Source organism: Salminus brasiliensis, chromosome 23, assembly GCF_030463535.1.
Source record: "Salminus brasiliensis chromosome 23, fSalBra1.hap2, whole genome shotgun sequence".
NCBI classification, from domain to species: domain Eukaryota; kingdom Metazoa; phylum Chordata; class Actinopteri; order Characiformes; family Bryconidae; genus Salminus; species Salminus brasiliensis.
Window position 1 is genome coordinate 29,443,820 of NC_132900.1, and position 25,995 is coordinate 29,469,814.

The 25,995-nt window shown below is 41.8% G+C and overlaps 1 protein-coding gene across 1 annotated transcript; it reads right to left on the reverse strand.

Annotated features, from left to right (window-relative positions):
- Nucleotides 1-951: 951 nt before the first annotated feature.
- On the reverse strand, nt 952-25,995 carry bmper (BMP binding endothelial regulator). Its single transcript, XM_072668462.1, has 14 exons — nt 25,493-25,995; nt 23,218-23,303; nt 18,241-18,340; nt 16,296-16,378; nt 13,325-13,415; nt 12,371-12,453; nt 9,878-9,977; nt 8,781-9,025; nt 8,360-8,464; nt 6,097-6,142; nt 5,203-5,529; nt 4,203-4,539; nt 3,378-3,508; nt 952-2,624 (listed from the first exon to the last, which is right to left on the reverse strand). The coding sequence occupies exons 1-14, from the start codon at nt 25,584-25,586 to the stop codon at nt 2,443-2,445; spliced, it is 2,010 nt and encodes a 669-aa protein (XP_072524563.1). The 5' UTR covers nt 25,587-25,995; the 3' UTR covers nt 952-2,442.

The window sequence follows — 25,995 nt, forward strand, 5'->3', positions numbered from 1 at the left end:
ATAATTTAGTTTTTTTTATTTTTTAAAAACAGTTTCCTTAATTTAGACAGACAGTTACCCAACCATACTGTACCCTTGCCAAGTGTTGAAAAGTTTGAGGGTACCATCAGCTAGCAGCCTAGCCTGGACTTGAACCAGCAACCCTCTGGTCATGGTGATAGTGCCTTGGTCCACTGGACCACTCAGGGTCCCCCTAAAGCATTTGTCAAAAATTTTAAGATAAACACTCAAAGATTAATGATGATGCTTTTAAATGTGATTCTAGAAGGAAGTGTTTTGTGGGGGTCCTGAGTGGTCCAGTGGGCTAATACACTGTCTCTCTGATTGGAGGGTTGCTGGTTCAAATCTTGGTCAGGCTGCTAGCTGTCAGCAGCCAACTGGCACATACATAAGCCATGTTTGAAACAGTAAAAGTGCTAAAATATCAGTATGAGATGGACCAATCAATTTTTAAACACTGAAATATTCATGAGGATGTTTTTAAATATGATTCTAGAAAATAATGAAAAGGTTCTCAAATATTCTCTTATGAAAGTCCTAATTATTTTCCTAATAGTCTTGTTATGTAGATGTTTGTAACATTTTCTTTACCATAAACACTTTTTTAAATGTTTAATTATTCAGGAAAATCTGTGCTTAAGCAGAAGAAAACCAGAATAAAAGTTTAATTCAAAGATTTTAGTGAAGAAGAGATAGACGTGATGGTGGAGGAAACAGTCAACAGGAAGAAATTCTCCGTGTGTGATGTTGAAAAGCTGGTATTTTTTTGTTCTTAAATTACACATTAATTCTGTAATTCAGCTCTTTAAATCAAACATTTCAGAGGCTGACCTTCTGACCTCTTATAGCCTGAGATTCAGAAAATAGTATTTATTTAGATTAGTTTTTTACTTAATTAAGAAAAAGCTAACAAAAATGAAAATTCATAAGATTTTTTATGAACAATTAATCATAACTTTTAACATTTTCTGGTACAAAAAAGGTACAAATAAGCACATCTATGAAGGCAGCCTTTTTCTTAAGGCATGTTGCCATACAAACCCTGGTTGGTGCGCCCCCAAGTGGTTGACAATTAAGTTCAGCTGCTTCTGTAACTCCGCCCCATCCTTACATATCAGTGGGCGGCGACCCTTCAAATGCTGGCACTCCAGTGATTGCTGTGGTGACTTAGGAAGCATGCCCCGCCTCACTAAGCTCATCATCAACCCCTTAGTGTTCTTTTTTTAAGTGTGCTGACAGGGCAAGAGAGCAGCCAATAATAACGGTGGGTCTGCTGTTTAACATGACCGGACGTTTCTGTAGAAAATCAAACTGTAAAGGCTCAGTTTAGCCTCTTTAGGTAGGTACCTGCCACAGGTGGGTGTTTCCCAGCAGTCATTTAAAGTGAATAATTGTTTTATTGTTTATACCATTAACATCTCATCAACAACATCAAGATAATCAGGTACCGCGTTAGTTGTGCCACATCTTAAATAAGTAAAGCCAATACGAGGATTTGGCAATTTGTTCTTTTTTGCCACCATAGGGGCCAACGCTAACCTTTTTGCCCCTCTGTGCTGTGACAGAACCTGAATGTGAGTCCTTGGCTCTTGCTACTCCTGCAGCGTGCTGGTCAGGCCTGAATACAGAGAAACAGCAGCAGCAGCAGCACATAAAGAAAACAGCTGGATTCTGTGAGAGGATTTAGGTGTTGCTGTTCATAAATAATTGCTTACCAGTCAAGTGAAAGTTGTGATAGAAAATTCACCACACACACACACACACACACACACACACACAGCCACACACTCTCAAACACTCAAAATGTGCAAACGCACACAAACAAATACACAGTGAGCCAGGTCACATCTCGGTGCTCCTCTGTGGGCACAGCATAAACAAAATAAACAGCACAATCTAAATAACAAACACATACATAAATAGTTCCCTTTATGTCGATGTTAATAAAATTAGCATTTTTATGATTCCTTTTTAAATTCCAAGTTGGTCTAAATGTTCCCTGTTGGTTTTAAACGCACCCCTTTATCATCAGAGGTCAGTGTACAGTTGACATTTTCCCTGTAGTTTGAGGTTCTGTGTTGTCCAGAGGCCCGGTATCGCCATCGTGCCGAGCGCACGCCTCGGTCCACACCGATTTCTCGAGTGGGACTACGTGCATAGGCTAGAGCTCACACTAGAGTCACTCCAGTCCCTCTGATATGAGGATTCCTGGGAATGCGCTGAGGGTCCTGCAGCTGTCAGTGTGGACTGAAGTGGAGGTCAAGGGCCAAAGTTTTTCCACCCCACTACCCTGACCAGATGCAAGATGGGTAACATCACAACACACCTGTCCTGAGGCATGGAACCCTCCAGTCTCAGGCATGCATGGGCACTTCCTCTCCTGAGCTGCCGTGGCATTAGTCTTTTCTTTGGCCTGCAGCGTCCTCAGCAGGGTCACGAGGGTCACCGGCCAGGGCAAGAAGTAGGCTTGATGCAGCGGCCCTGGAAAAGGACCAGGTTAGCCGGACAGTGGCAGCCGGCCACGCAGGGTTTGAGGCACGGGCCGATCTCGTTCCAGTTATCGCAGGTTTTGGTGCAACCGGGACCACACGTGTCGTAGACGGCGCCGTGTTTACACTGGGTAGCTGGACGACAAGACACATGAAGAAATCAGGCCAAGGCAACGACATGGAACACATAATGCACACAGCAGAAGGCATCTGTATTGCGAGATACAGTACTGTGCAAATAAGGCACCTGGGAAATATTTTCTTAAGCCTTTTAAATGATTATTATGTATTATTATGATAAATTAATAAACACTAATAAATCCAAATCCAAAAAAAAATCAAAATTTCTCATTAAATTGGTATGTTTAGCTCCTGGGCTCCTCCTACAGAGTGTGATTACAATAGAAATCACACTTTCAGCACCCCCTCATGGACAGCTGTACATATGCATTTGTTGACAAGCTGAGAATTTCAGAACAGGCATCTGAAATGACAGAAGTATATGGACTGGTAGAGTAATATTTTTTTAAATAAGTTTTTACACTTATATGACTCGGGTTACACAGTGTTACGCAGTTCTTGAGAGAGGTCTTATCTTCCAGATCTTTGGGTTTGGCTAATAAATCCTTCAGGAAGGTAAATCAGGTGTGCTGCCGGAAGACCTGAACAAATCTATTTGGTCTTTGGGGGGCAATGAGCAAAACAATAAATACTTTTTACTTTCTACTGTATTTTATGTTTATTAGTATTTATTCTAATGTAATTAAGTGTTTTATAAGCTATATTTGTGTCACAGTAAATACTCTAAAACAGTTTTCTTAGGTGCCTAAAAGTTTTGCACAGTACTTTTCATGAAAAGAAGAAAAAAACTGATCAGTTGCCACTTACTCATGCAAGACTGCTCTGGTTTCCAAAGCACAGGCGCTCCCTCCCTTTCACAGGCCCGACTGTAAGCAATGAAGGACTCACAGTAGCAGTTCTTATGGACTGGGCACTCGCACATGTCCGTAACACACGACCTGTACACAGAGGTTATCGGTTACTGATGGAGATCCTTGCTAAATCTGTCCATGTTAAACTACATATATTAAATTCACTTACCTATACAGGCTTATACAGGCTCATACATACAATCTAAGCTCCTGTGTGACAATACAGGATACTGTACTATACTACTTTAAGGTGAATACATTGCTGACACACAGCTCATATAATCTCCACTGAAAAGCACAGTCCAGAATAGGTCGTTCAGGAGAAGCAGCCTAAAGTCACCATGGCCAATGCTGAGCGTGAGCAATAGGGGTGTAAAGTCCCCCATGGAGCTCCATTCAAAACCTTTTGGATGAGCTGGAGTGGTATTCGGGTTCAAGAAATAAACCATCAGTACCTGACTTTACTAATGCTCGAATGTTCAATCAAATCCTCACAGCATCTGGTAGAAAGCCTTGACATACCCTTGATTTTAAAAATAATGTTGAATGAGGTGGTGTCTACAAACCCTTGGACAAGAGAATATGCTGTAATTCTTGTTAGTGATGGAATAAGAGCGCCCTCTGGTGCTCACTGGATGTAAGTGTGCCAAGTGTTCAAAAATGATCTGTTAGTTGGATTTATATATATATATATATATATATATATATATGGTGTGCATTGTCATGTACTGTGTTACCATGTACGTTTACACACATCTGCTAAAATAGCGAATAAACTCACCTATAAAAGGAGGTGAAGTCCACCACTGGGTGGCACTTTTGGAACTCCCAGGATTTGAGCTTGTGGCAGGAGCGGTGGGCTCGGAGCTTCACTTTGGCGGATGCGGGGCAAAGGTAGGACACGGGCCTGCGGGGGGGCTGCTCACACACTTCGTTACCATCCACTCGCCAAGAATCGGCAAACTCGTCCACGTCAAACTTGAACTGGCCATCACCGCCCATGGTGTCGTCCCGCTTATGGCCGTTGTAGTTACCACAGAGGCCGCAGAGCCGGCCCTTGAGGTGGGGCGCAGCCACTACCTCCACCAGACTGTCCCCATCCCATGTAATCTCCAAGCCTTGGACACAAAGACAGAGGGGGAAGATGAGTCCATATACTAAAAATGTGCAAAAAAAGAGCTGAACCTCAAAACATCAGTAAATAATCTGCAGCTAAAATTGATTTAAAAATTGTGTAAGATTTAGACTATAGCTCCACCCCCTCAATCTGTTTATTCCTTTATATGTGCAGGTTAGAGCTCCCCTATTACATGGTGAGTGGGGTGGCCATCCTATTCTCAGACTCCTGATCATGGAGGGCTGTTAGTGGTGCTGATGAAGTCGTGTACATCTCTGTGTGCAAGAAAGAATAGGAAGCTAAATTTACTCAGAACTGTGTTTGTATGTAGTGTAATTTCACAGCTCTAGACCGGCCCAACTGTCTAACTGCTGCTCATCAAGTGTGAGGAGATTGTAAGATCCCCAGCATGGGCTCAGTGCTCCATTGAAAAAAAACTCCCACTCTGGTAATGTAATGTGATACCGGTGCTCTAGCCTGCAGATGGGATTAGACAGTAAACAGATTAAGGGGGCGGAGTCACAGATTGTTTATCTTACACAGTTTTAGTTGCAGATCATTTACTAATGATTTTGAGGCTCAGCTAAGTATGGATTGTTGACTAAACTAAGTTGAGTTCACTCAAAAAACTCCCAACTCCACACCAGTTCCTGCTGGTCCTCACCTGCAATGGTGGTGAGTTTGAGGAGGTATCCGTCCAGGTCAATGTGGACGCCGGTGCTGTGGAACGGTAGGGCGATGCGCGTGCCGTTCTGCCGGACGGTCAGGTGTTGGTGCAGGCTAACGGTGAGGCCTGCCATGCGCAGCTCCACCGACTTGGTCCAGGAGAAGGAGCGCGTGCGCCTTGCGTCATTTTTTACCAGCACTGTGAAGCCGTCTGCCGCGGAACAATCCTTGGTCAGCACGTATTCGCATGTGCCCTGGAAGTTGAAGGTACGACCGTCGAACGTGTTGTAGTGCGGGTCGCCAAACACTGTGCACACGCCTGGTTCTGTGGGGGGTAAAAAGAGAGGAAGCCACCATGGTGGTGAAATGTCAACTTCCTTTGTTACCCTCAGATCTTGTCGTTATTATGGCAGTGGTGGTAAAGGTGTGGACTGATATGAATTTTTCTCACTTGTTCAAGCTGAGAAATTCTGCTGAACGTGTGGCTCCAAATTGTTTTCAATGTTTTTTCAAATGTTTTAAGTCATTTCTATTAGTCCGTTCATCATAAAACCTGGGACTGATGATAGCTAGCAAGAAACCGTTTTGTTAATAACTAAAGATTTAATACAGTAAAACTTACCACTACAAAGGAAACTTGCCAATATGTGTGAGCCACATGTTTTATTGTCCAAAATATGTCAATTTAAGTAGTGACTTACTATATGTAACCATTTATAACATTAAACACTGTAAAACATGGTGTCGGGTGTATCTGTTTACATGACAGTGCTGAATTACAAACTTAATTAAAGCGTAATTAAAATATGCAATCTCACTGAATTATTAGCTGAACCTTCAGAATATATATATATATATTCAATATGAACAAAGTGAAGATAAACTTACTCACTTTCAGTGCAAACGGGACAGCAGCCAGTCCGGTTCAGTATCTTATTCTGTGAGACACACAAACACACACAAAGGCAGTCAGAGCTTTACCCTTTGTCTATTTCTGCCTTTTAATCTACAGCATAAACATCTTTCATACACTGACAGCAGACAGTAACAGTAGTACACAAAGAGCTCCACTTCCACATGCTGATCCAGTTCACCATCACCATCATGTACATGCAGCCCACCAACTACTCTGGAGCAGACTTTAATGAGATAAAAGAGACAAAGCCAACATCTCTGAATGTTTATGAGACTCTAGGTACGATAGGGTTAACCTGAGAGCCAAACACAGACAAACAGACATTGTGTCACTGAGTCGGCGGAAATGGAAGGGGGTAGATTGTTTTAAGTGCCATCAGAAGTACACATCAAAGCTCTCTTTCTCCCTCATCCACCTTGCACCCTCAGGCCAAAATAACCGCCCCCCCCCCTCACACACACACACCCTCCAACACATACCCACACACACACATAAGAATCCATGCTCTCATCCAGAACCCCACTCCATTCAGATCACACAAAGGCCTGCGGTTTGAGAGACTGGCTTCTCAAGTCTAAATATAGGGTGCTGTTTCTTCTCCTGTCAGTCAGCGGGAGGTGAACTAGTCTAAAGTCAGAGGAAAGGCTTTTCCTGAAGTCTGGCAGCCTCCCAAACTAGGAACAGGTGGATGCTGGGAAGTCAGTGGTATGCTGAATTAACCTGTAGTAGGAGGTTACTGTGTATTAGGGGTGAAAGGTTTGAATTGTACCATATTATGGAAGCCATGATGAGCTCAAACATTAAAAACCATGAATTGCCTCAATGCAATATAAAATAAACATGATTTAAAACAGCTTAAAGGGCCCATATCATTGAAAACAACCGATTTTGTCACCGTTTTAACACTGGTAAGGTTTCAAAATGTACCATTTACTCCCCAGCCCTTGAAACCTAAGCTGCAAAACAGCCTGTGTTGATTTCATTGCTTTTGTGACTTCACAGCTAATGTGTTTACATATATTCCCCTATTCAGCCAACAGCCGTTTATCCCTGGCCGTGCCCCATGCCACCAAACACTGATATTATAAGTGTTTCAACTTGGACTGCTTTTTGGGCAGCCAAGGCACAATACAGGGCAGCCAATCAGAAAAGAGTTTGTGTACATAGATCTTAAAGGCATAGTAACAAAAACAGCGCTAAATCTAAGTGATAAAGAGGGACTGACAAATGCTAATGGAAAAAAATAATAATTGTGACTGATACTGGCACAAAAAATAATAAAAATAATATTTCATTAAAATAAAATAATAATTACAATAATAAATTCATAATAATTGATTTAAAAACTACAGGATTTAAGCCCTTTAATAATTCACAAAGGCCCAACACTGGTGTAAAACACAACTGAGCTTATAATTCTACTACTACTACTACTAATAATAATAATAAAATATACAGCATGACATCACATTGCTGTTTTCCAAATAAGATAAGATAAGATAAGATAATCCTTTATTAGTCCCGCAGTAAGTGGAGAATACTGAGATATCAATGTGAGATCTTTTTTATTCCTATCTATTCACATGAGAAAATATGTCAGGCCAAGTCATAGAATTCCCTTTAGCTCAAATGAACTACAGCCGCGCAGAGAGTAAATCACCACCGAGAGGCCGCCTGTGAATGCCACACAGGTGGATATTTCAAATGCTGGTTAGTCACGGCCCATAATTCTGCTGAAGCTGAAGTGAGAGGAACTGAACAGCTGGGTTCGGGGTTAGAGGTAAGAGGTAAAGATGCTAGTGTGAAGAGTCGTGTTTCAGGGCTGCGTGATACGGGTATCATATTGTGATCATGTTTCCACATTGTGATTTCAGAATGAGTTGGGATGCGACAAAGGGCCCCGGTGTCGGGTTTCTATGGAATATGGTCAAAGAGGGGATTAAAAGTCATTATCAAAGTTTGTGAATGCTGCAGGGATCATCTTTGATACTGGAGGGCACCTGGATCACCTGAGACAGGGGAGGGGATTTCTGTGATTTCTGATTTCTATAAGCTTATTCCTATATAAGCCCTATTTTGTATAATATTGTAAACGGCAATACAGTTTGTACTAAATTAAGCCTGTTAAGCACAGCGCCAATGTTATTACAGTCTTCGCTTTGAAGGACTAGACATACATGTGAAGTACTGAGCAGAAAGTAGTGCTGTATGAGAGTATAGAGTGTGTTAGGTTGCTCACCGGGGGGCAGCTGGTGACTGGCACACACTGCTTGGGCTGACACTCAATGTTCCCCTTCACACAGGTGCACAGTGTGCAGTTCACAGACGACCACCTGTCGCCATCCTACAGTGACAGATAAAAATCCAACATTAATTCATTCAGCCCTGGTCATTGGTTTTGGTGGGCTTGATACATGTATCATCTCTCCGTCCACCCACATTCAACCATTCCCCCACCTAATCCCCTACCTTTCCCTCCATCTAGTCCATTCATTCACATATTCACGCATTCTATCTTCCATAAATTCATCCAGCCTTCCACATAGGCCCTTCACCCATCTTTCCATGAATACATCCAATCATCCATTCACCTATTCATCCATTCCACTGTCCACACCTCCATCCATCCATGTATGTAATGTAAGGCATCTATGTCTCACCCTGTAGATTTTGTTCTTCACTCTGCAGTACTTCACATCCTCAGTCTTCAGGTAGGAGAGACACTCCGGACAGCAGGTGGTTCCTTGGCAACTTCCAGCTGGGGAGCAGCGTTTCCTGCACACCACTGTGGAGTTCAGGCAGGTGCACGTCGTACAGTTATCAAAGCTGAAGGACGTGCCGTTCTCGTAGACCTCACTGTGGAACAGGCAGCTACCCAGAGAGAGATCAAACACCTTCCTCTGACCTAGACAGAGCAGAAACAAATACAACGGGTTTATTGTAGAGATCAGATTTTGTGGAATTTTACAATAAACTTAATATTTCTCATATTTCACACAGTGCGGTGGATATAACTGGCACATTCAGGGACCGGATTTACAGAGGTCTTTTTTAAGAAAGAAACACTTATAAATATTTATTTATTTATTTTTTAAATGTCTTTATAATTTTCTGATTTATGCTAATGCTTATTTTTTTATTCTAAAAACAACGGATATTCTTAAACATTTTCTTAATCTTACACTAAAAGTTCAGAAGGTTGGCCTCTAAAATTATGTGTTTAAATATTTAAATTAGTAAAATGAATGCCCAATTTAATAGGATTAAAAATCGAGTTCTTAAAAAAGTACTGCTAGTGTCTACATAAGGACAATTCACTTCTAGCTCTTGTTTACTGAAACTATTTGAACACTTAGTTTGATTCTGTTTTTCCTACATTTCGCTCTCAAACGCAAAATTTAACTCAATTTTGGGAATTTTTTTTTTATTATTTATATATAGTTATTTATTTGCAGAGCTGCGAAGTACAGCATAAACGTCAATGTTACAACTGATCTAAATAAGAAATCAACATTTTCTGAAAAAGACTTTCTTTAGACTTCAGAGTCTTAAGATATTTTGGAGAACTGCATTTAAGAACATTCTTATTTCTTAATATTTATCTTAAAATCCTTTTTTAAAAATCCTTATAAAAACTTGTTGCTGTACAATATTCTAGATGGAAATTCTATTGATTCTTTGACTGATCTGTTTAAATATGCATTTGCATGAATATGGTATTAAAAGCCCATCCCTGGTAGAAGCATAGCAAACTTACCCTGACATCTAGGACAGCACTGGCCAGCTGGAGTGTGGCTCAGGTGAGATGGGCAGGAAAGAACAGGACACACTTCCCTATGGCACATCGTTCGGCCACCCTAACAAAAACAAACCCACACACAGACAAACAAGGATGAATGAGGTCTGTCCATGTTCGGGAAAGTTAGCATGCTCGTTTTAGTGTGGGATCCAGGCCACTCTGGTGATTTACCGGTCACAGGCATGCTTGTAACTAATGATAACAGCAGTCATGAAGGCACAGAGGGCACCATTCATCAGGGAGAGAAGTGACAGGAACACTCATGTAGCCAATTTCTCATGTAGCCTTTAGCCTAAAGCAGACAGTACTGTGCAAAAGATTTAGTCTCCTGTGCAAATTAGAATGAAAAGCTGCTTATCTGGAGAGTAAGTGTCTATCTCCTCAGTAAAACACTAATATTAGAATGAACACAGAAAGTGGTGGAGGTTCTCCATCACTGTGTTCATCATTAGAACGTCAGTCTAGTATTATTTAGAGTTCTCCTCAGATCAACACCTGGTTTGATGGCTTAATGATGGTAAATCAGGTGAGCTGCTGCTGCTGCTGCTGATGATGATGATGATGGAGTTGAACACATCCTCCACACTGTGCTGGCTGGACTGGGGAGCATCCAGGAGAAACCTGGAGGAACCGAGCTCTGTTCTTCAGACTAGCTCACCGACAAGATCTCACTACTGTCATCTGAATGAGAAGCTCTTGTTTATCCTTTTTACTGGATTTATATTCACCTGCATTTGTTCTGATGAGATCTGGAGCTTCTACAGTTAACACTCTCTCACTGCTTATATATATATACATATACGCTATGTAGACAAAAGTATTGGGACATCTGCTAATTCATTGTTCCTTCTGAAATCAAGGGTATTAAAAAGAGTTGATCCTGCTTTGCTGGAGTAACTGTCTCTACTGTCCAAGGAAGGCTTTTTACTAGATTTTGAAGGAGCACTACTATGAGGATTTAATTGCATTCAGGGACAAGAGCGTTAGTGAGGTCAGGATGTTGGAAGATCACCACCCCACCTTATCCCAAAAGTGAATGTCTTGGAGGGAGCACCATCAATCATTCCAGAGAACACAGTTCCTCCACTGCTCCACAGCTAAATGCTGGGGAACTTGATACCCCTCTAGCCCACACCTGGAAGTAGGTTCACGTAAAATGTCCACAAACATTTGGACATAATAGTAATAGTATATATAGTAAAATCTATATATACACTGTAAGTCATTTTGAAGCATTTCTATTGGTCCATCCATAATGGAATTTTGATATAATGATATAAAGGTTTTGCATGACAGCGACAATATATACATACTGGTTAGATTATTATTGCACACAGGGCACATTAGGGCACCCCCCAAAAATATGTGGTTATTAACGTGTAATGTTAAGTATGCCCTTCGCCATACCAGTGTATGAGATAGTGGATGTGATCTGTGAAGGAATGTTGGAGCTGGAGGTGGGCCGGATGACTCATATGAACCCATGTATAGGGTTATAACACTGCCTTCATTAAAATGACCAAACAAAGCCATGGCAAATATAAACCGAAGTCTCCAGAGAGCAGGAACCAAAATCCAAAATAAGCCCTCTGTTTAGACAGCCTTCTACAGTCCAGCGATACCGGCCCAACACACACATACACACACACACACGCTCTTTTTAACCACTAGTTCTCTAATTGACTGGGAAGTGCAGTAAAGGCCCTAATGTGTTTATCTGTGAAGTTTATTTATTGTTAAAAGGTGGTGAGACAAGCCCAGTGGCTCCCCAGAGACTCAAAGACAAACCCATTAGCTGCAGAGTTGCACAGCTCAGCCAGCCACCGCAAGAAGAGAAACTCATTCCGAAAGACGCAAGACTGAGATCAAGCCAAGATCCTTTTTCTACAACGGGCACAGCAGAGGGCCACTGCATCATATGTGTGCTCATAATAGACTGAAGCCTGGAAGCGGAAGAGTTATTCTCTTTATTATCTAAATAAACATAAAATGTTGTAAGACAAGTTTAAAATTGCTACTTTATACAGAAATCTTCTGCTTCTCTCAATAAGCTCCAGGTTAGAAATGATTAAGGGCCATTAAGGGGTTTTTCACACTTGTCCCGAATACCCGAAAAAGTCTGCAACCATGACCGATTCTGGGCTCATTATCGCTGGTTTAGAAGTTCACTTACTTTTTCTAGCTTGCACTGTGGATGTTTACTGTGGGTAAAGTAAGTAACTTCTAAACCTCATCCCAACTGTGAAGCATGGTGAAGAAAGCCTCATGGCATGTCAAGCCTAATGGCATGGATGCCTTGCACCAAAGAGCATTAACACATTAATCAACTAAAAATTCAAAATCCAGGTCATTTCAAATGGTTCACTTGCGTTTTCTTGCAACCGTATAGTCTAGGCTATTTCACATGTCTGTAAAATAAAAGTGTCAGATATGATCAGTGGAGAGACTCACAGTGCAGATGCATTTGATGCAGGGCTTCCCCTCTGGGTGGAACTCCTCTCTCTCCTTATACAGACGCCCCTCAAAGATACAGCCTGACAATATGGAAGACACAGAGAATCAGAAGACAGAAAATGAACTGAACTAAATTCCTTAACACTAAAGAAACACTTCTTGACAAGAGTCAAGAACCTTGAGCTGATTTTAATCTTTGATATTAGCTTATTTTGTGCTCAGTTATAGGGAGGTTTTTTTCTTTCAATTTATTGCTATTAATAAAAATGGATACCTCAGGTAATTCCTTGCAATTAGATTGGCTGAGAGGCAATCAATAAGTGCCAATGTATACTAATTTACTTAAAATTTTCTAATAAAAGTTATATTTGTTTGATTAGTAACAAAACAACAACACTAACAATAATAATCATGTCCTTTTCATTAACAAAATGACCCTGTGACTGGGAGGTAAGTGGTGTGACTGGGTGGTATGGACAAACCATGGCTTCTCTATATGATTAGCCTTCTTCTGGATATAAATGTAGGCATTAATTAATAATGCAACATTAAAAAAATAGTTATATATAAAAAGTTAAGCTTTATAATTACAACAGCATAGCCAATATCATATTGCATATAATGATACACAATGGCTAAGCTTTGGCCTTGTGCATATAGCCACGTTTTAGCACTACCTCTAGTGTATTATTGCATAAATGTGCGATAGTAACCCCTTAACCAAAGAGCATATTTGTGGGTTGATACTTACTATACAACATACTTTTACCACACTGTTACTGAATCATTCATATCAGTTACTGACTGAAAATCCATTTAAGGGGCTACATGGCACATAAGACACAACATTATTAAACATATTCATGGTATTGTTGATTTTTTATGAATTGTTACACAACTAACATACAAACTCTCTCTCTCATACACACACACACACACACTCACACTCACCTGGACATGATGGGCAACATTTCTTAGGGTGGATCTTGGGATTTTTGCAGGGAACCATGCACTGCATTTCTGCCTCAGTGATTACACCTTCCTGTCTCAGACAAAACATATCATTACCATCTTCACTGCCACAATAATTCATTATCTGCATGATCTACCAGTGTGTAAACTAATATGAGGACTCTCACATGACCTCGAGTAGAGATTGGGGAAGAAGCAGTCAGATTAAACGGGCTCTTTACTCCCCCTTTTCTCAATTTTGCATATCACTGCCGCTTAGAGTAAACGTAAAGTTAAGTAAAGGGGAAGTTAATGAAACAGTATTTCATTCCAAGTCATTCTGCTAAAAGGGTGCTTATAGGAACTGGGACAACAGTGCAACTTGGATGTGTGTGCAACCCGTGCACTCTTGAGACCAAGTGCACATGAAGGCAGTATTAGTGTACTACTATTAAAACAGCATTGATACAATTAGGGATGCACCTATATGAAACTAGAATCAGTATCGATAATTAGTCTGATCCAAAGGACCGATCTATTAGGCTTCATAACCCTTAAAAAAGAATAACCATTAGACATAATACACACATCAAAGCAAACTGCAAGACTCTCCCAGCACAGTGCCAGCACACTGTCATTAACTATCAGCGAGAAATCCAGCTTGTGTTCCATGTAAGGAGAACCGAGAAGGGAGGAGCTGCTAGCTCCTCTTTAGTCTCACAGACTTCGGATTTCAGAATAAAAGTCCTGAGCCCAGACAGCACTGTGACCGAGGTCCAGCACATTTATTCATTTTAGTGACCAATAAACTGAAATTGGGTTCATTTATATCTGTGTTCATGTGTTATATTAAGTTTTAGTAAGTTAGTAAGTCATGATTACGTCAATCCTGATGCCTTAAGTCTCTCCCAGATGGTCAGGTATATGGTTTATTAATTCAACAATGGTATTGTGTATCAATCGATACGCAAAGTTTATGTATTGGTATCTGTATTGGAACAGAAAAAGATGGATCGGTGCATCCCTAGCTACAACAATAGCCATCCTATCAGACCTGCCTGCTCTACTGCATGTAAAACTGCACACAGACTGCGTAAGCAAGGCTCTTTGCCCACTACTTATTGACACTCATCCCACAGCTGAGCATATTCATCTTGGCCTAAAGTCACCTCCTCCTTTGGTTTGGACTCCTGAAGCTTTCGAAATCTACTCGGAATTCTGCCCACACACCTGTGTTCTCCCCAATGGCCAGTACTTTCCTGTTGCTCTGATGCAAGCAATAAGACAGAGCTCTGTGTGTGAGTGTGTGTATGTGTACATTTGGGAAACTGGGACCCAGATGTGGAGATGGAACTGCCAAGTTCACCTGTTTACCCTCTGTAAGGCAATAAGCTGTAAATCTGTCCACAGTCACTCCCTCTCCACTTAACTAAGAGAAGGTCATTGAGTGGGATGCTGAAGAGGTATTTCCAGGTCAAGCTGCATTCAGGTCCTACAATTGTGTTTAATAAAATGGATTTAAAGCAACATTATGTAGCTTTTTTACTTTTCAATAGCAGCTTCAAAACACTGTGAAGCTCTACTGACTGTGAAGGGGAGAATGGCATCGCTATTGGTGCTACTCGGGCTACTCCCGCTAACTGCACTGTAGAACTTTGGTGAAGTAGGCAGGACTGGTGAATCCTATTTGAGTAAAATCCTGTAATACTGCTCTACCAGCTCAGCCCACATGCTTATTTTACATTCAGGGACGGTTCTGTATCTCTCAGCTTGTCCAGAAATGCATGGGTAGAGCATGTTCTTTAGTGGTGGCTTAAATTGTGAATTACACTTCTCGACTGCAGGGGGAGCCCAAGAGCAGAAAATACCAATTCTCACATAATGCTGCTTTAAAACAGAATGAAACAGTTTGCAAATATTGTAAAATACTCAATATACACATATGTAAGGCTGGTAAAGTGTAGAGGGTAACAGCAATGCCTTTTCTGTGGCAGACTAGTGTCCGATTCCACGACTGGAATATCCCATTACACCACCCCAATGAGAGTCCTTGCTCTGGATAAGAGAAGCCAAATGCTGTAAATATGACTGCATACATCCCAGTTAAAGAAATCACTATCTAGAGATCTCCATCAGCTGTGACCTAAAGGCTGGATAAGTGGTCTGGGAACCACCATGCTACACCAATAAAAGTCCCTGGACAAGACTCCTAACTCAGTGACTCCATACAGTGCTTTCTCCTCCTTCAGCATCCATGGCTGAGGTGCCTTTGAGCAAGACGCCTAACTCCCAATTGTTCCCCAGGTGCTGAGGTTATTGCTTTGTGTGTGCTCACTGCCCCAATTTACTAATGCGAGTGTGTTCACTGCCACGGATGGGTTATATACGAAGATTGAACTCTGTTGTGCTGCTCAGCGATGGCTGTAAAGTGTTATTCCCTCATGGAAGATCACGGAGAAACAGGCTGAATAGTGTCCTGAGCTAAATGTATTTTGTAATATTTTGCTATGATCACAATAAGTGCTTTAAAATGAGCACAAGTCGACCCCGTTAGTATATGGGAAGGGGTATTTGGTGTCACTGTACCCCTAGAATTACCTCAGAAGAAGTATATCCTCAAATATGTGAGACTAAACTTTGCATAAATATATGCACAGTCATAACATTTTTCCATGCGCTCCGGGCTCATACACATCAAAGCGGGAAGAGTGTTGACGTAGGATCAGATTGTTTCAATAAAATCCCAATAAATATTTAGTGAATAGGTAATATTTCAAGAATATTTATCCACTTTCTCTTTAGCACATTCAGACTCTTATTCGTCATAATAAATACAGATCTAGAAACAGATTCTCTCTGCCAAAGCTCTGAGACGTTTGACAGATATGGGCCCCAATACATAAGGGCTCGGAGTTTGCTGTAATAGAGCAAAAAATAAGAGGGAAACTCTCGGAAAGACTGATTATCTCACCTGACATCGTCGCGTGATGCATGGCTTCGTGGGAGTAGTCCAGGAATATGAGCTGTTATAGGCCTTCCCTTCCAGTTGACAACCTGAAGCGAGAGAAAGAGTGAGAGAGGGTAAGAGAGAGAGAGTGAGAGATTAATTCAGATTATGAAAAGCACACCATTGATCTCCCTGAATTCATACTGCATAGTTTGAATAGACAACACATTAAGTCACTACTGTGTGGATGGAAACTTTACCCCACGTTAAAGTCTGCGGTTTACCGTAAGCCTTTTGGACGAGGTGAACCACAGGACACAAGGCAGTGCCTGCCCTCTGTCCCAGCGACCCTTCCGTCCTAATTGTACACGTCCATATTAAAACAAATGCAATATGGCCCCAAATGAAAGGAACCAGCGTGGAGCCGCGAACTTTGGAGGGAACGCAGGAACAACACAAAAGATGACGGCCTGGGATTTTCCATTCAAAACTAACAAAAAGTGAGCTGACATAAAACAACAAAAAAAGCCAGGCATCTTTAATAAACCCTGACTCGTAAAATAAAAAGAGAGACAGAGAGAGAGAGAGAGACAGGCAGACAGAGAGAGAAACAGATCACAAACAAAGGCCCGTGCTCCTGCTGTGAAGCTATGAGTCTAGTCCGAAGTGACCCCGGCTAAACTGGGGTTTTCTCCCCCTCTCTCTCTGTCTTGATGAGTGCATGCAGGCCAAACCAGCGCTGAAGCAGCACAGACCTCGTAAAGAAAGAGGATTTTATTTCTGTGCCCCATAAACCCAAGCTGGACCCAAGACTCCAATTCTCAACCAGCTAGAGCAGCTGCTGGAGATGTGGAGAGTGGGAATATTTTAGCACACACACACATTCATCTGCCCTTTTTCTCACACAAAAGACCTTTATGTCCACACTACAGATCACGGAGCTTGAAATCACAGAAAAGTGAGTCTCTTGGTTTTGAGTGCTGCCGTGATCTGATATTAATAAAGCAATAAGTCACTGGAGGCCATGCATTACAGTGATTTCACAGTGTTAAAGGATGCAGTTATGTACACTGTGAAGCGGAGTAAACCCACTATAACATACAGCCTTGGGTGACTTGGGTGAAGGCGGAATACAATATAAAATATATTGATGTTCATATATATATATATATATATACAATCCTGTTATTGCCATAGGTGTGAAGGCTAGCATGCGCTTCCTCTAAGTCACACGAATAACCATTAACACTAACTGCCAGTTCAGCTGCACAAGTTACATCAGCTAGTGCTGGGAGGAGGCAGGGCCTTCCTATCTGAACCTTCGACCACAAATAAAGAAAAAAACCTACGTAATTTTGGATTTTAAGCATTTCTACTGGTTCACTCATCATACAATACTGATAAAAGACTCATATTATGTTAAAAAGTTAAAATCTATTTAAATAGACTATCAGACTATATTTCCAAATGTTTGTGGACAGCCCTTCTAATGAACGCATTGAGCTACTTTAAGCACTTATTGCTCCATCCAATGCTGTTGGCATGAGGAGCTTTTGGGAGTTGGGGAATGAGGTGGGGTGATACTCATCCAACGTTCTGACCTCACTAACACTCTTGTCGCTGAATGCACCTAAATCCTCACAGCAGAAAAAAAGCAAAATCTAGTAGAAAGCTCAACTTCTTCCCTGGACAGCAGAGACAGTCACTCCAACAAAAGCAGGATAAACTCTTTTTTAATTCCCTTAAACTCAGAAGAAACAATAAATGAGAAGTCCTAATACTTTTGTCATATAGTGTATATTTAAATATATTTATAACTCATGCCTAACAATGAAAAAAAAAACCAACACAACTGCCACAACATGCTCTACATGTCGGCAGATGACATTTACAGTACTGGCTGCTTACTGCTGAGGGTTTATCACTTTAATAAGAGTTACTGACAGTGTGTTATCATTAATGTAGTCACCTTTGCATCGTTCACAGCATGCTCCAGTCTGTTTAACCACCAGGGCGCAGTCTTCTGCCACTAGGGGACACTTCTCCTGCTTGCAGTCTGCTTTTCCATCCTGCAGAGGAAAGCGAGAGAGAGACGGATTTTACATTATGATGATTTTGTACCTTTTTTAATTCTCTTATCATAAGACCTATTTGGGATCTCACTGAGAGTCATAATCCATCAATGTTCCATATATCTGGGGAACATAATTTAGGGCTTGACCAGTACTGGGTCGACATGTGCGGCGATTAAATAACACCACTTCAAAGAGGAAGACTACCCTGGAGAGCTGAAGTAATGAGGCAGTGTATTTTTCAGAAATAATAAAGGAGTGAGACTTCAAATGGCTGTCAACCACATCAGCCTGGTCAGTGTCGTCATGTCAAAGAGAAGAAAGGAACGGCAAGAGAGAAAGACATGAGTGTGGAGTGTAGAAACAGTGAGAGGGCAATTAAGAGGGGGTTAGCGATATAACGAGGGCAGTACAGAGCAAGGGAGGGGTAGCAAGAGAAAGAGAGACAAAGACAGGGACTGAGTGAGAGAGCAGACTCGAAAGTCTGGCCCAGAGTCTGGCCTGTTCGTATGTCAGCTGATCTGAATAGAGTTCGTTTTTGCGATGAACCACTCCAAGGTCAGAGGAACGTTCGGCATAGGCCGATAAATGTCTCAGGCAGTGGATTACAGGCTCAGGCAGAGCGGAGGGGAACTATCAGCTTACATCACAGCCGGCAACAACCCACCCTCCATTGATTTCCTTTCATAAAGTTAGACTCTACCGTAAGTCAATACAAGGAATTCATTAAGCCATCACGTCGCCTTGGAGAGATGACAGCAGAAGACGAAGGCGGAAAACTTGAGAGTCCCTTAGAGACCCATCGTCACCCGGCCTCTTTGACGCCAACACTGCTCCCCCCCCCACCAAAAACCCAGGCAGGCTCAAATCACACACTAATACAGGGTAATCGTGTCAAAGACACACTGTTTGACTCGACAGCTTGTACATTGTACTTATTGTAGTTCCCCCCTTGACCTTCTTCAGTTTGTGTGAAAGGCTGTGGCCTCCTCAGATAGACAGATACACACACACACACACACACACACACACACACACACACACACACACAATAAAAGTACTTCCCTTTCCCATTGTTACCATTAAATCACTCATAAAGATCCAAGTAAACGCACTGTATAAGGCATCAAAGAGCACAGTCTGTTTTGTAAACCAACTTCTTTTGTGCGTATTCGTAAAATACACAACATGTCCAAATGTTTGTGGACACCCCTTCTAATAAATGCATTCAGCTACTTCAAGTTGAACCCATTGCTGACATAGATGTGCAAATGAACACGCATACACAGCTTGTCTGGTTCCTGTAGAGAAGTATTGCCAATAGAATAGGACTATTCTCTGGAGCAAATAAACATGAACCTTTTGGCACCAATGAACCTGTTGGCATGCCAGGCGTGGGCTACAGGGACGTAAAGCCCCCCAGCACTGAGCTGTGGAGCAGTGGAAACGACATGTGTTCTCTGGAATGATGATGGGTGCTCTATCCAGTATTTTTGGGATTAGTTCATCCAACATCCTGACCTCACTAACGCTCTGAGGAATCTGATGAAAGGGACAAGATTTACTCCCCCTTGAGTGCGGGAAGCCGAGATGGCAACTGTAACGTACACGCAAACACTCGTTCTCTAGAGTCTACTGCTATTTATTTGGTGTGAAGTCCCTGACTGTGACATATTGCTTCAGATTTACTCTAAATGTCTGAGAATACTTCATGATATGCTATATGTTAATTAGTGCATTCACATGCAGCCATTACTGACACGGTCATTCAATTACACTTACGTAGTTTGTGCCAATAGAGTGCAATGCTCTGGAGCAGCAACACATAAGCCTAAGGTCTTCATGCCTAAAGACGAACATCAGCTAGAGGCAGCTATAAAGCTTCCCAACATTGGAGCGTGGAGAAGCATTCTCTGGATTGAATTGGGGTGGCAGAACTAACTATCCAACATCAGTACCTAACCTCACTGATGCTCTTGTTGCTGAACGTAATCCAGTTTTTACAGCAATGTTCCAACATCTAGTGTAAAGCCTTCCCAGAGGAGTCTAGGATGTTGCTGCAGCGAAGATAGAGCAAGCTTACTATTAATACCCTCGATTTCAGAAGAAACCATGGACGAACAGGTGTCTACAAACATTTCACTACTCACAACCTTTAGCGTTATGTCAGACAATGTCATGCTGTTGTTCTGAAATCCCTGGTTGTAGCTTTAAGTGTTGGGCATTAGCCTGTATTTGCCCACCTGTGTTTTTTCCCCACTCAGTCATTAGTGCTAAGTGATGTGGAGCGTGGGGACCGTTCTGAAGGAAGTCAAAGGTCATAGGAGATTAACTTGGAGCCCCTGAAAGCTCTCTGGATGAAAACTCTAGTCTGACAGATGAGGCTTTCTCAGTGCTCTTTAATGCTTCTATTAAGCCACAGAAATACACCTATCTATCTATTCTGTCCCTTTTCTAGGAAGAGTAAATGGTACAGTTTAGATTTGGCAACTGATCCGGTCACACAGTAAGGGTCAGTAACATGGCAACAATGCAGCATACTGTATGAGGTCTGTAAATTATTGAAAAAGGAAATTATTTTAAAAAGATAATAGCATAATGAATTGAAATCCAATCAGCTTCTTCTCAGCAGGCACCAGACGTCAGTTCGATGTCAGAAAGACAATGGACAATGGGATTTTCCTTGAAAATGAAAATCAGTTTGACGTCAAAATTCAACACTGGCTTGACATCAACCTACAAGGTTGGAAAAATATTGCATTTCGGTTGGAAAGGAAGGTCAGAAGCTTCAACATTTAGAAAATATTTTTTGGCTGTTTAACACCCTGACTTAAAACCAACAAAATGTCAACATCTAATGATGCTAGCAGGTCGGTTTGAGTAGATGTTAGAGTAGATCATTACGTTAACCATGTGTTTGGTTTGGGTTTTGGGCACCATACCTCACAACTAAACACCAATTAAATAAGTCAATGTGAGGTTTTTGGAATGAGGTGTTTGGAAGACACTGGATTGGATTTTGCTTAAGCCATAACATATCAACATCTAATGACATTAGAATGTCATGCTGAGAGGGCGTTAAGATTATAATTTTGACCAGACGTTGGGTTTTGATCTCATGACTAGAAGTCAGCATTCAATGTCAATTCAGTTATATAATTATGGTCAGCTGTCGTCAGTTTTTTTTTTTTTATGTCAAATTGACGTTGACGGTAGACGTTCTGAATTTATGGTCACCCGAAGCCACAACCTACTACCCTATTCAACCAAATCAATGTCTATTGGTGTTGGGTTGGCCAGTTGGGTTGTTATTGGGAAGTTTCTGCAGTTACGTAATACTGGTAATATTGGGTTACATGCTTTGTATTGTTGGTCTTTATTGGTTTATGGTCTTTTTAAGAAGGATACCATGGCATAACACATCCCAAAATCGATATATAATAATCAGATCAGCCACAGTAAAGGAGGCTCATCTACCTGGAAATGTTTTCCTGTAATAGGGGTAGGCAATATGATGATATTTTAAGCGAGCATATGGTATTAGTGCTGTTTAATTAACTGAAGTGAAATTTTGACAATTAATTACTTTACTCAGTATGGGAGTGTATTTGAATAAAAGTTTTAAGAATCTGTTGCTACTGATGCATGTCAAAATATTGTAAAATTGTCTTTAAAATTGCGCTATAATATTTTTACCATATCGCCCACCCCTATGTTGCACCACTACTTGCACCATTTGTCTTATCCAAAAATGCTCTCAATACCAGATAACATAACTCCCTGTCTCGGTTTTAAAATCAATGAGCCGACATGCCAAAACAAGTTCAACAAGTGTTTGTTGCTCTTCTCTCGTGGTGTGATGGAAAGTCTGAGAACTCTTAAGAGCATTTCTGTACTCGTGGCCCCCGTAAGTAATGCCCCTGCCCTTGCCTTCTGACCCTTAACCTTTCTCTAAAAACATGCAGGTCATGACCTACACACATAAGCAGTGACTCTGAGGCCCGTGCCCTCATCAGCTCAGTCCACAGAGACGTATCAACAGTAATGGTCCATAATTACTAGGAGCAAAATCACTTTACAAGCACATTCATTAGCATGGAGACCTTCTTTCTTCTTTTCCAATGAAGTTTCTTTTCTGGAGATCCAGAAGATCAGCAAGTTACATCCAAATGTTTTGTAAACTCCTACTCATTCTACATTTCTTCCTAAATCAGTGGTACTAATGGAGACTCCACTGACTCTTCTCAGAAGGTCAGATGTTGGACCCTGCTGTGAGGATCTGATTGCATTCAGCTATAAGAGTATAAGTGAGGTCAGGTACTAATCAATGTTGGATGATTAGTTCTGCCACTCCAACTCATTGGATGGAGCTCCATCACTCTAGTGAACGCAGCTCCATTAATTAGAACGGGTGTCTGGACCTGTTGGGTACATGCAGTCGACAGTCGACTCCAAGTGGGAGGTGGGGCTTGCCTTGGTGCTGCTTAGTGACCCACTGGCCATTAGCAGATAGTTTAACGGGGCCTCGTGCTCTGCGCCACGCCGTCTCTCGGGCCGGACAGGGGCCGATAACAGGAGGGCTGTGACCCGCGGCAGGAGGCTGGGGCAGATTAGATAAGGCCAGGGGTAGAACTTAGACTGCTATCAGGGGAGTCTATCACATCTCAGGAGAGGGGGAGGGAAGGACAGAGGCAGGGATTGAGGAGAGATGAAATGACAGTGAGAAGAAGAAGAGGAAAGCAGATGGGAGCCTAGTCCTCACAGGTTTGCTAATGCTCCAAAATGCTCCTCAGGTTCTCGACCTCCTGAAGAGCCTAAAAAAACCTGCTCGTGATTGAAAAGTAGAAAAAGTAGATAAAGCAGTAGGTTCTCACCAGACACACGCAGGATATACAGGGGTTATCGGTGATGTTGGGGATGTGCAGTACCTCTCCTTCATTATCACAGCTCGCCTCAGTACCTGCGAAAACACAGAGTAGAGTAGCCTAAAACCTCAAATTCTTCAGTAAAAGTGGGCTTTAGTGAAACGATGGAATAGGAAAATCCACCGAAAAGATGCATCCAACAAAAATAACCCAACTTTACTTCAGAAAACAGACAATAGAGCGAGTTTTTGTCCAAATCTTATCATTTATTTAAACCTCCAAGGGCTAGTTTACATGTTTATCCACCTGCTCTATGTATTTACACGCTTCCCGCGCATACTCGCTCTCGTCTCGAGCGCAAATAGCTATAATCGCCACGCGCGTCACAATTTGAATTGTAACGGACATAACGGACAAAATAATGGCGGATCATCTCCTCAGCGTTAAACAGTACAGAAAACTGCTCTCTACAACCTAATATTTAGCCGTTTCTAGACGCGGACGGGTCTAAAACCTCAACATTAACCTCCTGGCTTTTAGTTTTAGTCCGTTTTAAAGTTGCAACTTTATATTTTTTAATGAAAACTAAACATTTTAATGGAAACGAAATGTAAAAGGAACCTGCATTTGTTCACGCCAGCGTTAGTTTTCCTCTGGTTGATCTCGGAAAGGTAAAATTAAAATTGATACCTCAAATCAGTACGTTTTATTTAGTCAGTTTAGTCGATTCAGACTAATTCAGTTCAGATCAGTCCGGTTCAGCCTAGTTCAGCTCAGTTCGGTTACATTCGGTTCACCTGGGTTTGGTGCTAATCACACAGCTGTGCTTCAGTGATCCGGTCTCAGAGTCGTAGCTAGCGAGAAAAACACTGAGGGAAATAAAGAGAGGAAATCTGACTGGAAAGGTGAGTTCATGGGTTTATGATGAAACCGGTACAAACGTGGGATTAAATGGGCTTTGAGCTTCTCAGCAAATGAAAGAAATGGCCTTAGCTTTCCTCTCACCTCATGTTGTCACTCAGCCAAGGTGGCTAGCTAGCTAAATTCACTGACTGAAGCTTTCACAGATTTACCGTGGAGCTGCGAGGCTAATGTAGATAGCTAGCTAACAGGTAAGTGAAGTCTGTCAGTCACAGTATTTTTATTATATTTTTGGGGCACGATATTAATTTAGCAGTGTTAACAGTACGCCTATATCTGGACTTCACTGGTTAAGCTAAGCTGACGTTACCAAACGATGCATTGCTAATAAGGCTTAAACCATAAACACAGCTAGTGCTATTCGCATGTATACACACACACACACACACACACACACACACACACACACACACTCTCACTATAGGCACTTCACTTACTAATGGACTACCAGTGGTCAAAAAGGTGGTTCTTTAATAAAGGCAGTGGTTCTATATAGAACCTGAAGAACTCCAAGAACTGTGTATATATAGCTACAGTTCAGTGGTGTGTATATAGTTGTACCATTTTGGCAATAATTTTAAAAAGTTGTATTAAAATAGATTAAAATAAATAAAATTTTGTATAGTTTTAATAAATTAAAAACAATGTTGTTGTTTTTTTAGAACACTTAAAATGATTTCCAGTTAGAACCCAAATATTCAGCTGTGCATTGGCTTTCTTAAAAAAAACAACCCAACAACCCAGAACTGAAGAACCACTTTTAGCGTGGATTTGGTTCCTGTACAGAACCATATGCAAGACGTTTTCTTGTGCGTAATTTTTATAGAACCGTTTAGCAAATGTTCTACCTTCTGAAACCTTCAGCCTGTGTATTCACGTGGTTCTTTGAGCTGTCATGGTTCTAACGTGTAACCATTGCCTTAAAAAGCCCAAAGAACCACTTATTGAGAGTGTATATAGTTTTTATTAGAACCGATTTGAGATGTTCTCATCACTTTAGAACCCTTTCAAGAAGGCAAAGAACCCTTTGGGTATTTAAATGGTTCCGAGTGTATGTGGTTCTTTTATAGGACCTTTTTTTTTTTTTTTTAAATGTTCTCCGTGTAGAACCTTTTAACCAGGTAAAGAACCATGTGCGCATTGAAGTGGTTACGGGTTGTCATGGTTCTAATGCATGTCATCATATATAACTAAAACTTACAGAACCCAGAGTACCAAAACGGGTTCCACTGTTGGTGCAAGTTAAAGAACCCCTTTTAATTAGTGTACCATAGCAAAATGGTACAGAACCATTGGCAGGACGTTATCTGTAGTGTAGTAGTGTCTCTCTCTCTCTCTCTCTCTCTCATTAAATCTCCCTTACCTGTAATCAAAGGTGTGATCCTGGCGGGTGCGTGCATCACTAACAGCACGAACAAACCCCAGCAGGGGGCTTTGGGGGGCGGACACGCAGCCATCAGTACACACTAATCAAACATGCGGGAACCAGAAGAAGACGAAACGGCGGAAAACGCTTCAATCCGGGAGTCAGAAGTGGAGAAGAACCCGCGGAGATTAAAATCCAGTCGGACTCGAGCAACCGGAGCGGTCAGTTTCGGTGAACGGAGCTCCGTTTCCGTTCACACTCTGCATCACCGTTCAGCGCTCGCGGCTTCCCCCAGTTCCTCCGGTTGCGTCCGGACTTCTGAAATATCTCCCCGGGCATCCACACACACACACACACACACACACACTCGTCCTGAAACAGCAACGTGTCGTCCCGCGCGTTCCGCGGTCGCATCCAGACTCGCGTGTGCTCTCCGGGCGCAGCTCCGTCTGCAGCGCGCGAGCTCCTGCAGCTACTGACTGACTGACTACTGCTGCTGC